The 14217-nt window shown below is 40.3% G+C and overlaps 1 protein-coding gene across 2 annotated transcripts in view; it reads right to left on the bottom strand.

Annotated features, from left to right (window-relative positions):
• furina (furin (paired basic amino acid cleaving enzyme) a) overlaps positions 1-14217 on the bottom strand; it is a 94434-nt gene that overhangs the window by 17856 nt on the left and 62361 nt on the right. For both annotated transcript variants that reach the window (XM_080030629.1, XM_080030628.1), the window contains exons 7-9: positions 10282-10370; positions 3964-4136; positions 1879-2091 (exon numbers count right to left, since the gene is read on the bottom strand). In XM_080030629.1, coding sequence (XP_079886755.1) covers positions 1879-2091; positions 3964-4136; positions 10282-10370 — 475 coding nt within the window. The remainder of the gene's footprint in view (positions 1-1878; positions 2092-3963; positions 4137-10281; positions 10371-14217) is intronic.

Genomic DNA, 14217 nt, shown 5'->3' with positions numbered 1-14217 from the left:
TGGTTCAGTGAGAATAAGCCGTTTCTTTGGGTTCATTTTCAAAGTTTTCTAACTATTTCTAGTCCAAAAATAATCAGTTTAACAAGGAAACAGTGCTTAGGTTAATTGCTTATTAAGATAATAATCACTTGAAGCCATGTGAAGAACAAGTTAAATGTAGAGTATGATGAAGTGTGTCTTTTAGAAACATTGCGAATGCAGCCATATTTTCATCATCCGACCGACCAGATAATTTAACGATAATTTGATCAAATGTTTACTACATAGACACATTCAAAGTGAGTAAAATGCCAAACACATGTTCCTAAAGCACAATATGATGTCTTCAATTCTTGTTTTGTTCAACCAGCTACCCCACTAACCACAAGCATATTCCATTTACAAAGTTAGACCAGAGAAAAGCAGCAAATCATTGCCGAATCTTCCAATTTGAGTGTGCAACCAGCCAATAATTATCCTTTTTTTTTTCTTTGATAGATGACTATAAAGATTAAAGGGACCCTGTGTAGCACCATGGAGCAGCCTTTTATCAGTGGCTGCCTGTGTTTGCACACGCACATTGATGCACTGTGCACGTTTGTGTGGGTGTGCATGTGGGCGACACACTTCATACTACAGCCAATGGTTTCACAGCCTTCCACTAAAGAAGAAACGCAGCAGCGCGCCAGCAAATAAAGGGAAGAAGAAGAAGACTGAAAACGAGTGAGTGAACATGGATGTAAACAAATGTTTTATGAGGAAGGAGATGAATTAAACATGTTTGTTGGACCTCAATGACGCACACCATGTGTTGTGGTGAGTAACACTGAAGTAAACTTTACTTGTTTACAAGAATACTCCACAAGCCAACTTTAGTTAATCAAGACTGGAGTTGCTCAATCGACTCATGGATGAACTGTTTCAGTGCTAATCATACTATGAGCCTGTAATAAATGTTATGTGTTGCGAAGAGAAAAACAGATGTAAAGAGTAGGAATGTCCCTGCCTATGAATTTACATAGTTGAATCTAATTGGTAAAGTCTTGTCTATAGCTGAATCATCTTTTATGCTCATTGATCCATATTCTCATTTGCGATATTGGCTTCCCCTTTTGTCCAAACCAGGCAAAGGGGCTGAAAAACCCAATTACTGTTTGTCTTCTTGACTTGGCATAAGAATTGATTTTATTGTGACTTAGTTTACCAAGATGATTTATTCACCACACTAAAGGAGATTGATTAGAAGCTTAAGAGTTATTTTCAAAATTTTCATTAACAGTATAATAGGCTGATGTTTATACCACAATAGCTGATGTATCATGATTTATTGGGATAAACAAAGCAATTATGGAAAATCGGACATTCAGCAGCCCCATATATCAGAGGGTGATAGGATGGTTTAGAGGAAAAGGTGGCCGACCAGTAACAATGAGGTCGCTGGTTCGATCCCCGGACACCGGACAGGAGGGTGTTTGTAGTAAAACTAGTAGTGGCTGGTATTACGTCTACGGTGCCCACCATCTCTACCATTGTGTCCTTGAGCAAGACTCTTAACCCCAAACTGCTCCAGGGGCAGTGTACTACGGCTGACCCTGCACTCTGACCCCCGTCCCAAGTGTGGTAACTTGACAGGGGATATGCGGAAAGACTCATTTCAATGTAACAATTGACTCATAAAGTAACTTAACTTATATAGCTGGAATACAATGTTGGTTGTTTCATAACCAAAGCTTGTGACTATTCGACTCTGAGATTGGCAGGCGAATCGGGCAATAGTAGACCACCCCTAGTAAAAGATTTTATTTCGTAATATGAATATCCCTCCTTTTTTACCAAAGACATGGAAGTTAATGTTAATGTGAGGGACACACAGATAGTAATAAAAGAACATAAACTCACTATCTGCTTCTCGTTGAGGTTCCCCGAGCTGTAGGTGGTAGCGAGGGTTGAGGAGCAGGCCTCGCTGTACCAGGGCACGTTGCCGTTCTGTGTGGAGCTGCTGATGGACAGGGTGTAGATGCTGTTGGTGTAGCCGTCACAGTTACAGCTGTCCTTCTCCCGACCTCCGTTCCCAGAAGCCCACACAAAGATGGAGCCTAAACCGCCACGACCCTGGAGAAAACGCACAGTACAGACGAATCAAAAACTAGTTCAGGCCGCTTACAGGGAAAAAGAACAAAATCCCATTCAATCTTTAATAGGAATCCCAATTACGGGATGGCAGATTCAGTTAAAAAAAGGAGGCTCATTTTGCAGAAAAGGGCCCCATTAAATCTACAGCATACAGCGGGAGAGGCCGCGGTGGTCACTCGGTAAATTAAAAAGAGCTAAATATCGCATGACAGCAAAGCAAAACAAAAAAGCCACTATATGACAACGGCTCATTGTGATAAATCATCCAACCTCTCAAGCCTTTGAAGTGCAATAATTCCCGTCTAAGAGCCGCTTTATTGTATTGAGTGAAGCCGTCTCTCTCTTTTTGCATTGATCAAAACCCCGGCTACGCACCGCCCACATCGCCGTCTGACAGCGCTGTCACTCGGGCAATTATGTTAGTAGTCAGTGTCAGCGCTTCCAATCAGCTTTATGGCAAATGCCTTGAGTCGGGCCTGCTCTGTAACAAGAGCGGATGGATGTGTTTATTCATGGAGTGCAGATGTGGGAGCCAGGGGGCCGATCCGTGTTCTTATTAAACTGTTGACTTGAGCATTTTAACACGCCTGACACTGTCACAACAGCAGGACTGCTTAAACGACCATGTGCTTCCCCTTTGGCGCATATTCACATTCAGATGTTGTTAGATGAAAAGAAATCCCCCTTTTTTTCTCCCCACTTGTTTTTATTGTATTTTAAATCCAATTTCCTTACTTTTTTTTTAAACAATTTTTCTCCCTGTTTTCACTAATTGTGAATGATCTCTTAAATGCAATCTGAATATGTTCTCCTGTCTTAATTTGTATGCCCCTGTTAAGCACTTTGCATTGCCTTGTGTCTGAATAGTACTATATGCAAAAACTGCCTTAAAATCTCTACTCATATGAGCATATTGCATGTGTGTTTGGAGGCTTTTGGAAAAGAAAATGCTTTTTTTTAATTTACGGCTCCAGCAGCTGTTTAATTGTTATTTGAAAACAACCTTGATTAGAAAAAAAGATAATAAAAAATAATAAAAAATACATTTCACACTTGAAGAGACCACATGCTGAATATCTGAGAGATAAAAAGATGAGTTTGCAATTTAAGAAGCAAGTGCCCTCCAACTAACAATCAATATGTTCAGACTTCATTTCTTCTGTCAGTGCTGCCTCTAATCACTTTCCAAGATGGTTCTCCCCGGTGGCTTTCAGAGGACATTCCCTTCTATTCATAATTGTCAGGGTCAAAACACTGCTTTGTTCTCCACGTTTGTGTCCTCTCATGCTTGAACAGTTCAATTACTGACTGCTGAAAGGCGGCAACACACAGGCAGTAAATAATTTGTGTCACACACACACACACACACACACACACACACACACACACACACACACACACACACACACACACACACACACACACACACACACACACACACACACACACACACACACACACACACACACACACACACACACACACACACACACACACACACACACACACACACACACACACAAACACACAAACACACACACACACACACAAACACACACACACACACACACTTTGTCTTAGGTCACTTTTGGGGACTTTGCAAAGAGTTGCATTCATTTCCAGGAGACCAGCTCTAAGCCTCACCAGTACATGCCTGATGTCTAGCTGCTTGATTGGAGTACAACATAAAAAAAGACCTGAAAATGACTATAATATATTCTCTTTAACCGTCGGCCCGAAGATAAACGTTTTTGCACGCACCATCCCCGATCAACTCGTCTTAAGTCCAGTGTTTGTCCCTGAAAGTGGTTTGAGTCAGAAACACACACGCACACACACACACACACACACCTCTGTGACTCCACGCAGAAAGGCTTCTTTGGCGAGTTTGGCCGGTCCATCCACAGTTTTGCCGTCATCCTCCGGTCCCCAGCTGGCACTGTAGACGTCAATGTGTTGGGGGTTCAGACTGAGAGACTGGGCCTCCACCATGTCAGTCACCTCTCCGTCCAGCATACGCACACCTGCATTCACAATCACACAAAAACACACAAGACACACAAAACAGAGAAGATGTTCTTAGTACTTACAAGCTATTTATAAATAATGGACATAAGACAAAAGCGAAACTCAGTTGAGTCACGTTGAAGACTGGGAACAGCCTCATTGGAACAGCGTGGGCACCACAGGTTGAAAAAGACACATATTTTATGTAAATATTTTTTTTTTGCTAAATGCAAAATTGATGAAAAGTAATCTTCTATGCAAAACAAAATCTGGTGTTAGTCATTGTTGTTGGTTTAAATTGTTAATGTAAATCTTGTTCCAAGTTAAATTGAGTATGTACAACTCCAACCGTAACTAAATAATGAAAATTCCTTGAGCAGTACCTCTTCATTTTTCATTGTGCTGTCAAGTTGTTGTGCGTGTAGTAAACACTGTTGCATAACTGACATTTTTGGCAGGTTTTGACAAGGAAGAATAATGTGTTTTGTGTAAAGAAGTCAAAATCTCTGGTTCTGCTGCAATGATTTTGAGCCTCTCTTTGCTTTTTAAACTTCTATTATGAATGCAACAATGTTATAGGAGTGCTACTTTTACCACAAAAAGTAACTTTACACTGAAAAATCGAAAAGTGTTGCTGATGATGACAGTAGGGCGGTGAATCTTTTGGGATCCCACAATTCGATTTGGATTCATAAGGATTCCCGATAACAAATGGATTTCTCCATTCAGTTCTAAGGAGTATTTCAGCATCCACTCCAGTCCACTGTGAGCTAAAAGGTGCTGTGGCTTATTATGGTATGAAACCAAATTAAAGTCCATGTCCATTTTAATTTGAAGCTTTTTTTTTATAATATTGATTTTTGCTGATTCGAAAATGCAGAATTAATTTTTTACATGAATAGATTTTTTTCACCACCCGTAGAAGACAGAATTCTAGCAGGATCCTGTTCCTCTAGTCGGCAGCTCTAGGCTTTGGTTCATAGTGTAGCAGCTTCTGTAGTTTGACCCGACTGCGTTTTCATGTTCAAAAAGGTCTGACATGCCGCTGTGTGCAGTACAAGGTCATTTGCATATTTCCAGCCTTGTTTGCAAGGTTGTACAATATCTATGTGTATTTATACAGAACCCTCGCTGCTGGAGTTCATTATCTGTGCACACACTGAGTTTCTTATAGACCCCCCGCGCAAGGAAAACTAACACCATCTCCATTGATTTGTTTTGGTGCTTGACTTGGTGCTAGGTTTGAAAAAATAAAATAAATAAACAAAAAGACAGACAGACACGGACCGAGATCAATTGCTTTGTGGGTGGACTGACTTCTCAAGTGTGACTTCTGAGACCGAAAATTCAGATAAAAAAAATACAAAAAATGAAAGAACATATCAGTCGTCTCCATCTTCACAGCTAGATGAAAGAGAGTGTAGTGAATCAAAGTTGTTTACAACAGAAAGGCTTCAATTTGGGATGATTTATAAGCCATTAAAAGTCATCATTGTAGAAGTGCTGTAACAGAGATCAAACACAAAATTATGCAGGAGATTGGGCTTGCAGCGAGATAAATATGTTTTGTCCAAATCAATTATTTCTGCTTTTAGTTCAGGGAGCTTTTTCTCTCGCAACAGAACTCTTTCCTCTGTCTCAGCAATGTTCCTCCACACAGGGAGAGAAGAAGACACCTTAAAAAACAAACACATTTCATCCCTTTGATGCAGGTCAGGTTACTCCATGCTGTTCTATACGGGCTAAAGCAACCAAGCACTGGCTCTTTGAAGAGCTCCAAAAGAACTGAGCTGCTAGTGTTTCCATGGCAGCCCGCACTTTAGTGAGAGGGCGACATGTTCCGTTGAGGAGACTCTAGTACCGTCAGTCCACATCCCATAATATGAATGTGTCCCAAAAGTTGAAAGCGCACCATGATTCAATAGCTATTTGTGTGTGTGTTTACTGTGTATATCATGCACATTAAAGTATTATAAACAAGGGTTGGGGTACCTTAGTCCTAGATTCCGACTTGAATCGGACTCCGGTCTTAGCTAACGCGTATGCATTTGTTTGGGAAGCGAGTGAAAGAGCGACTGCAGGATTTGTCGCGATGAGGTAATGTTTTTATATGTGAACTTTGATTTTGTAACGTTCATACAAACACGATGTTCCGGTTCGCCTGCTGTAAATTGATTCATATAAGTTCCCGGTAAATCACACTTGGGTAAAGGCATTCATAATAACTATGTAAAAATAGAGTTTTTTTCCGCTAATGGCTTAATAATTCTTTGTAGGAGGTTTAAGTCAATTGAGCTTTTTTCACCAAATGAGAAAATCTTTAACTGCTGGTTCAATATGAAAGTCGAAGTGCGCTTTCTGGCACATTTTGCCCTGTGTATGAGAAAAACTAAACTAAACAAAAAAGAAATACATCAACTAATTTGTAAAAAGGAATAGCTGATCTCTACTGGGAAATTGCTTTCTTGGCGAGAGATGATAAGATCAACAATTCTCTCATGTCTCCGTTGGATTAATACAAGAAAAACAAAGTGTAAATCCATGAAGACTTGCTTTGATAAGAAGTTATTTAAAGGACAGAGATAGAACTTCTCGTAGCATATTTCCCAGAATGTTCAGAACTACTTTTTATTAAAAGACTTGACTGAATGCAATAGTTTGAAGGTATTCGAGGTGGTGACACTGGGGGAAACCAGCTCAGAGCCCACAACTATAGAAACTTGCTGCTTTATTTATTGTACTTTCATGTAACCGGAGGGACTAGCTTTACCTCAGACAAACTTATGAGTCCTGGAAGATCGAAGCCAGCCAATGTGTGTTGGAGATATTTCACAGGAGTGTATTGGCTGAATAATGAGCTGCAGTATAGCAGGTGGCATGGGGGTAAGTGGGCCGCCGAAGAGACACAGATGCTTTTTGCACTCTACCTCTCCAAGATATGCTCCCTGGCCACCTACATAAATAAAGCGGCCGTGCTGCTATGCATTTAAAATGACCGTTTGGGCAAGAAGCCTTTTGTCTTTGGGCGTTTTGAAGAATGCCACTTGTTTGCAGGACAATCTGGGCTCTTTTGTGTTCCTGTGATGTCTATAATATATTGTGCTTCAAGCTTATGCCTGTTAATTATGAAGTCAGTTTCGATGTCTCATATGAAAACATCAAAACTACGATTTGAAAGGTTGGAAAATAGGTATGAATGAAGATTTTATACCTGAAATTAAATCCATGGCAGCTATGTTGTGTACATTGAAATTAAAAATGTTGTTCATGACAATTTTTGCATGATTTTTCCCAGTAAAATTGTCCAACTGTGTAGGTTGTTAGCTGTAGTTGCTAGCGAGTCATGTATCACAACAAGCAACAGTACAAATTACCTGTCAGAGATGCAACAACTCTGGTTAAATTAGGGGTAGGGAACAACTAAGATACTACTGCTGCATAAAGATAGCCTTACGTTTTAATTAGAATAAATCTAAGCTTTAGTTTGAACCAATCAATTTATTGACATACAAGGTCAATAAGAGTGTAGAAGACACCAGAAGCCGAATAACAAACATTTGCTATGTGTATACGCATCTCGTCTCTTTACATAGGCTTCACAGTTGTAGAGCTGTAATTGACACACAAACAGGCGTCTCTTGAGAATGAGATCCTGTGGCTCAATGAGATTACCTGTTTTTAAATAATAAATTAAATAAAACAAACTTGCTCTCGGACTGTTTTTAGTGGGAGTTTGTTTTAGTGTTTGCGTTTCGACTTATAGAAAATAGCCTCAGGAGTGGATGAAAGCACAATGCCTTCTACTCCCCCTGCATGACCGCACACACACACACACACACACACACACACACACACACACACACACACACACACACACACACACACACACACACACACACACACACACACACACACACACACACACACACACACACACACACACACACACACACACACACACACACACACACACACACACACACACACACACACACACACACACACACACACACACACACACACACACACACACACACACACACACAGTTTTGTGAGAGAAGCTGAAGCCCATGTGGTATTTTCCCACATGCCATCTGGTATGATCATAAAGACCAGAGAGTTATGGCGCTGTTCTGAAGATAAGCAGAGAGGTAATGAGAGCACGCCCTGGGATAAACAATCTCCAACATTTGAAATTAACTACACGTTATTACACTACACCGCAGAGTCAGCAGAAATAACATGTCCTGTATCTAATATAAAACACATGTGCACAGGTACCAGCGATGTGACAAACAACAACTCACTTTAATGCTGATCAGACATTTCATTTTTTCTTCAATTTGAACATTTTACTAAGAGAGAAAGCTCAAAATAAAATCACCATGAAATAAAAAAGTAAGTAGTTTGCGATTACATTTTTTTTATGTGATATATCTTTTGAAGAATGGGAACATAAACATCAATGTCAGTTTGTTCGCTGTAGGGTGCTAAATTATTTTACCAACAAACAACTTAACATTTCACAATATGCTCCTCGATATTGTAAATCAGTAGAATCTACTGTGTGTTTGTGTGTCTCACTAAACACTAGATATCTTTTATCTTTGAGAGAAGATGCTTTTCCATTTGCAGTGATTTTAATCATCACATTTTAGTCCTATTTGTAAAATTAGCTCACACCTTGTCACCAGAACTGTACGCTCACTCACTCTGCAGCACAATAGAAATACATAGAACAAGAGTAAGAAAGAACATTGGCGGGTTAAAGAAAGTTCAGCCTTGATCCAGTTCTCCCCTCTTAATTTCCTCTCTCACCCAACGTTAGCACAGTAACTATTTCCTCAGTTAATTCAATTAAAGATTCCTTCCAGTCTAGAATAAAGTGAACATGTTACTCACTGTCCAAAACCCTGGAACATTTGATAAAAACTACAGATAAAAGCAACAAATCCTCCCCTGGAGGAGCTGTGACCAGAAAATGTTTGCCATTTAGCTTTGAAAAATTACAAAAATTAACTGATTAAGTCAATTACACAGCTACTATTTTGATAATCGACTAATTGTCTCATCTCAGCTCACAAAATCAAAGAATCATTTACTCATGTGCTTTTCAGATGAAAACAGAGATGGAGAAATTTTTTATGAAAAACAAGGTAATTTGGTCTTTTATTTCACTGGGGGAAAAAAAAAAGAAAAAAAAAAAGAGGGAAACTCGGCAACCCCGCTGCTTGCACATAAAGAGTGGTGACACTGAGTGATGAAATGTCATTGGCTGGAGTGACACAATCAGGCGTCTTTGAGAACAGAGGAAGCCGAGATCTCAGCAGTGGCTCAACGAGGGCCTGCCAAACGTTTGCTTTTTTTCTGACAATTTAACTTCAGCCCTCGAGTGACACGCCGCCTCCGAAAAAATAAAATCTTGTAGTGTGGGCGTTTTGCCTTTAACTATACTATAAAAAGGCAGCATTTTTCAAGCCTGCAGACCTACATGTCTCTCTCTCTCCTTCATCTCTTTCCGACATCAGCACCAGCCACGACCAGATGTCTCTTAATACATACAGTTAGCACTTTATTAGATACATCTGTACTGTATAATGCAACACAGCACGGCAGCTCTGCAACAAACCCCCATCCTTATGAAGCTTGTCATGTCGGAGACGTTTCAATTCAACTCTGGTGCTTTTTGTGGTCGTATAGCAACACATAAGGATTTGTATTTGAATGCACACTGAAGGGTGGGTATTATGTTTTGTCCGCACCAATTTCCAGTAGATATGGAACATTAGGAGTGAGTTATATCATCCCATTTATGTTTTTGCTTCTCATACAAGCAGAGGAAAAACTAAATTTGACTCACTTTCCCCACACACTATATCGTGTTGTACCATTTCAGAAACTGCCTATCACCACGCTCTTTGAATACTGTTACTCCATACAAATTCAATACAGTTACAGTATATTGGCAATCCACGTCACAACTTTAAAAAGGGATTCAGTGGCATGCTGAGCCTGGGAAATGGTCTGAAAATAACACTGACGCTGCAGCAGCAGAACAAGTATTTCAGTTATTCTGGCAGTCAAGAAATGAAAACATAGAGACAAGTTCACCCACAGTGAAATCATATAAATCATTTTACATGTTCTTTTATTGGACTGTACCTCCAATCTTGGCGTTGTAGGCCACACCGACTCCGCAGATCCCGTTGTTTGCTACCGCGGCAACTTCTCCTGCACATCGGGTTCCATGCCTGGAGAAAGGGAAGCAGGAGAAAAAATTAGAGTCTTGTTTAAGGAAGCTACTTATCCCTGTAAGTGTCATTCCACTAATGACGCAGCATTTTACTGAATATATATTTATATATACCCACAGGTAGCATTCATGGCTAACAGCGGTTGCTTGTGAAAGAATGTGCTCTCTCTTGTACCAATGTGGAACTGTAGGCCGAGGCAAAACAAACTCCGGGAGACAGGTTCTTGGCTTTGCCTCCTTCAAACAAATCGGAATCCCCATTTGTCAGGGAAGAAAAACATTTAGCGAACGAGCGCAGAGCCCACCAGACATTATCTTTTGGTATTTTAGCATTAGGGGAACCTTGGAAATGCCTACGGGGGTCTCAATCAAGTCCAAGGTAAAAAGGGAAGAAATAAGATGACATGCAGCTACCACCACACAGGGGAGGAAATTGGGGATATGATTTGCCATTTTCACAATGGGTCTTTTTATGAAGCCTCTGTCATAAGATCTAGCTGCAGGCATTGTGGTGAAGAGATCCAAGAATCTGCCATACTAAAAAGAGGGGCTGCTGCTGATGATCACATTCCAGTCAGGTGCACTGGCCCTGGGTCTGCCAGATGGACATGTTCTCTGTTAATGCCCCTCAAAACCCGAAGGTGCTTTCCCCACCAGAGTGAAGCCCATTCCCAGACACAGGAATGCTGGAGCCTGGGCAACATCAGGAGAACAACAGAGAGAACGAGAGAGAGAGAGAGAGAGTGAGAGAGAGAGAGAGAGAGAGAGAGCACTGGACATGAAGGAACTATCTCCAGCCAGCAGGCTTCCATTAAGGCAGGACTGGGCCAAAGCCAAAACCAAAAACACAAGAGTAAAAACACCACACCAGCAGACATCCTCCTCCCCTGACACAATAGACTATATCCCCCCCTGTCAGGATATGGACATTAATTCTGAGGCAAGGCTGCCAAAACTGCTATTATCAGTTAATAATGAGCGCTAAATAAAAGTATGAATCACTCAAACGAACTGAGTGGCCTGCAGCACTGTCTAAGCCGAGACACTTAACGGCAAGAACATTGTTTTTTCAAGCACTTGTCATTTTTGCGATTTTTGGCAATTTTCATCGATAGCATTTCTTCTTTCTAACAAAAATGTACATTTACCTAGGTGTTTATTGACTAAACCTTGTCTGTTTGTGTCTGTATATTTCTCCTATATAACCATCTTTAACGGCCATTATGTAAATTATTTTTGAACCCAAAAATGTCACCTTCTAAAGCACTTAAATCAATTTAACGTTCTATAATCCTCCTAAGAACTATTCTGAAGGTTATTACAGAAGGATTTTTTTATGTTGTAAATTGTCTGATTTATGATACATTGTGTTTTAAGACCTGCTCATAGTATTTTTAACATTTAGAAAAAGAAAAAAGTCTATCAAAAATCTGCTTTGTAAAACCTTTAACTTTGGCTCTATCTAACAGATATATTTTTTGGTTTCTTAAAGAGGACCTATTATACTACTTTTCTGGTCTTAATTTCTTGTTTTACACTGCTATAGAGCAATCTGACACGAATCACATCACAAAACACTATGTAGATTTTCGGGAAGCTCTTTCTCTTATTTTGGCGATCCAGCACGTCCTGTCAACACTTGAGTGCGTGTGCTTCGGCTCCCTCCGCCTGTGCTTCGGCAATCTCCGCTCCCCTCCCCCCTCCTGCAAACCCCACTCCGTTGTGATTGGTTACCTTCCTTCCGGAACACTTTCAGTGGCGGGAAGCGCGAGCATGGACCTATAAGGGCGCGAGGCAGACGCGAACAGGGAAGTGACAGCATTACCTTACATGGAAACATCCGCGTGGTGACTTCACGAAGTTACATGCGACGTCACAAAGTTACAAAGGGTAGACCGCTTTGAACACGTGACTTCTCGACTGGCTAGAATAGTGTTTAGTGCTCTGCACAGACACCCCAGACGGTCAGCAGGGAATACGTCGAAATGCATGTAAGTCATTATTTGATAATTTAGTATGGTTAAGCATGACTATGAATCATCATAACAACGTTTATAGGTCATAAAAGTCAAAAAGCATCATAGGTCCTCTTTAAGAGATGCAAATGTTACATAATTATATTTCTGAAAGATTTTTAGCAACTTTTGTCAATAATCAACTGGGAAGGTTTCATGATAATATCTCCAAGTTAAAAAATGTTACCTGCTTCCCCTGCAGTGTCTCACCATAACATGTTTGAAGAACTGTGTTAATCTAATAATCCTGACACAGGTATAATGGCAAGAGGTCAGAGTATTTGCAATTCACAGTCTGGCCCCTAGAGATCTCTATAGAGGCAGAGATGAGCTATCAGGGGTGGAGGTTAATGTCAATGCCACAATCAATATTGGCACCGCGTCTAATGTGCCGAGAGGGGACCAACTGTTAAGGTAATACAAAACAACTCTATTGACACTAAAGTAAACACACACCCACACACAGGCAAATGTCATCAGGACCATTTCTTAAGAGGAATTTATCTTGACATTCCTGGAAGTGTGAGTCTTGTTGATTTTGGAGTCGTGTGTCCGTGTTTGTGATGCCAATCATGATAGGGAACAGCTCAGGTGTCTGGGATGAGATGCCGAGCATGCACGGGCCTATACCTCTACAGTTTCTCCACTGTTTTCAACCCAAAACCTTCCTTTGACACATTCATTACAGTCACTTACACGGTAGACCGATTCTTAGCATACAAATGCTGTTGCAGAGGCAAAGCTCTCTCGTTATTTTTTTTCTGAATCTGATTAAGCGAGAACTACTAGCATAATCAAGGGTTTTTTTTTCTTCTCTGGCATGATTTTCCCGGGAGTGATTAAAATGGATAAAAGATGATATCATTTTACTTCTCCCACTCACTGCCCGGGTCAATACGAATGTGAAGCAGAGAGCATCGCTAGGCCAAAGACTTTTGTGAAGGGTTTTTTTCATGTGAGGGCAGCCCTGCTCTGTCTGATATTAATTCAACATGACTTTCACGAGTCTCTAACACAAGGGCAGTTTTATTCAGCTATCGATTTGCAGGTTGCTGTGAGCAGAACTGCTTTGTGTGTGAACAGTGTTTAGTCAAGCAAATTACATTCAAGGTCAGATGTTACTGTGTGGTGTTAAGTGTAGTGTTTAAACATAGGATTTCAGTAGTGTGGATGGGAATAAACATAAACACTAAAACATACTAATATGTTTCTACATCTGGAGTTGATTCAAGGGTCAAGAATATTAAGAAAAAGAAGAATATTAAGAAAAGCTTAAAGACAAACAGCTAGACCTAATGATATTTGTAACAATGAAGATTTATAATACATAATATATTGTGATGTACTGCTACTGAGTATAATTGTCATTACTGAATATTAACATTTGAAAAAGCTGGTCACGACGCATTTCATGCATTTTTGCTTTAATAAATGACTTACTACAAAAGAATGAATTACTATAAAAGTATTTTTTTTAACCTTTATTTATACAGGTATATCCCATTGAGACCGAAGACTCTTTTGCAAGGGAGACCTGTTTTCCTTTCCCACGTTACCATTCACACACACATTCGTATACCGATAGCAGGCTAACTATCGACATTCACACAAGGCAAGGTGGGTTAAGCGTCTTGCCCAAGGACACAACAACTATGACACAGGCGGCAGGGCGGGGATCGAACCTCCAACCCTTTGATCATTGGCCAACCCGCTCTACCAACTGAGCCACAGTAAAGTATAGAGTATAAAGTATAGTATAGTTTGATTAATATTTTTTTAAATATCAACTAATTCATTAATCGACATAATCTCCCATCCTTCCCTATGATG

This window comes from Ammodytes marinus (assembly GCF_949987685.1).
Source record: "Ammodytes marinus genome assembly, chromosome: 1".
Classification (NCBI taxonomy): Eukaryota; Metazoa; Chordata; class Actinopteri; order Uranoscopiformes; family Ammodytidae; genus Ammodytes; species Ammodytes marinus.
This window is presented reverse-complemented; position numbering and strand designations above follow the sequence as displayed.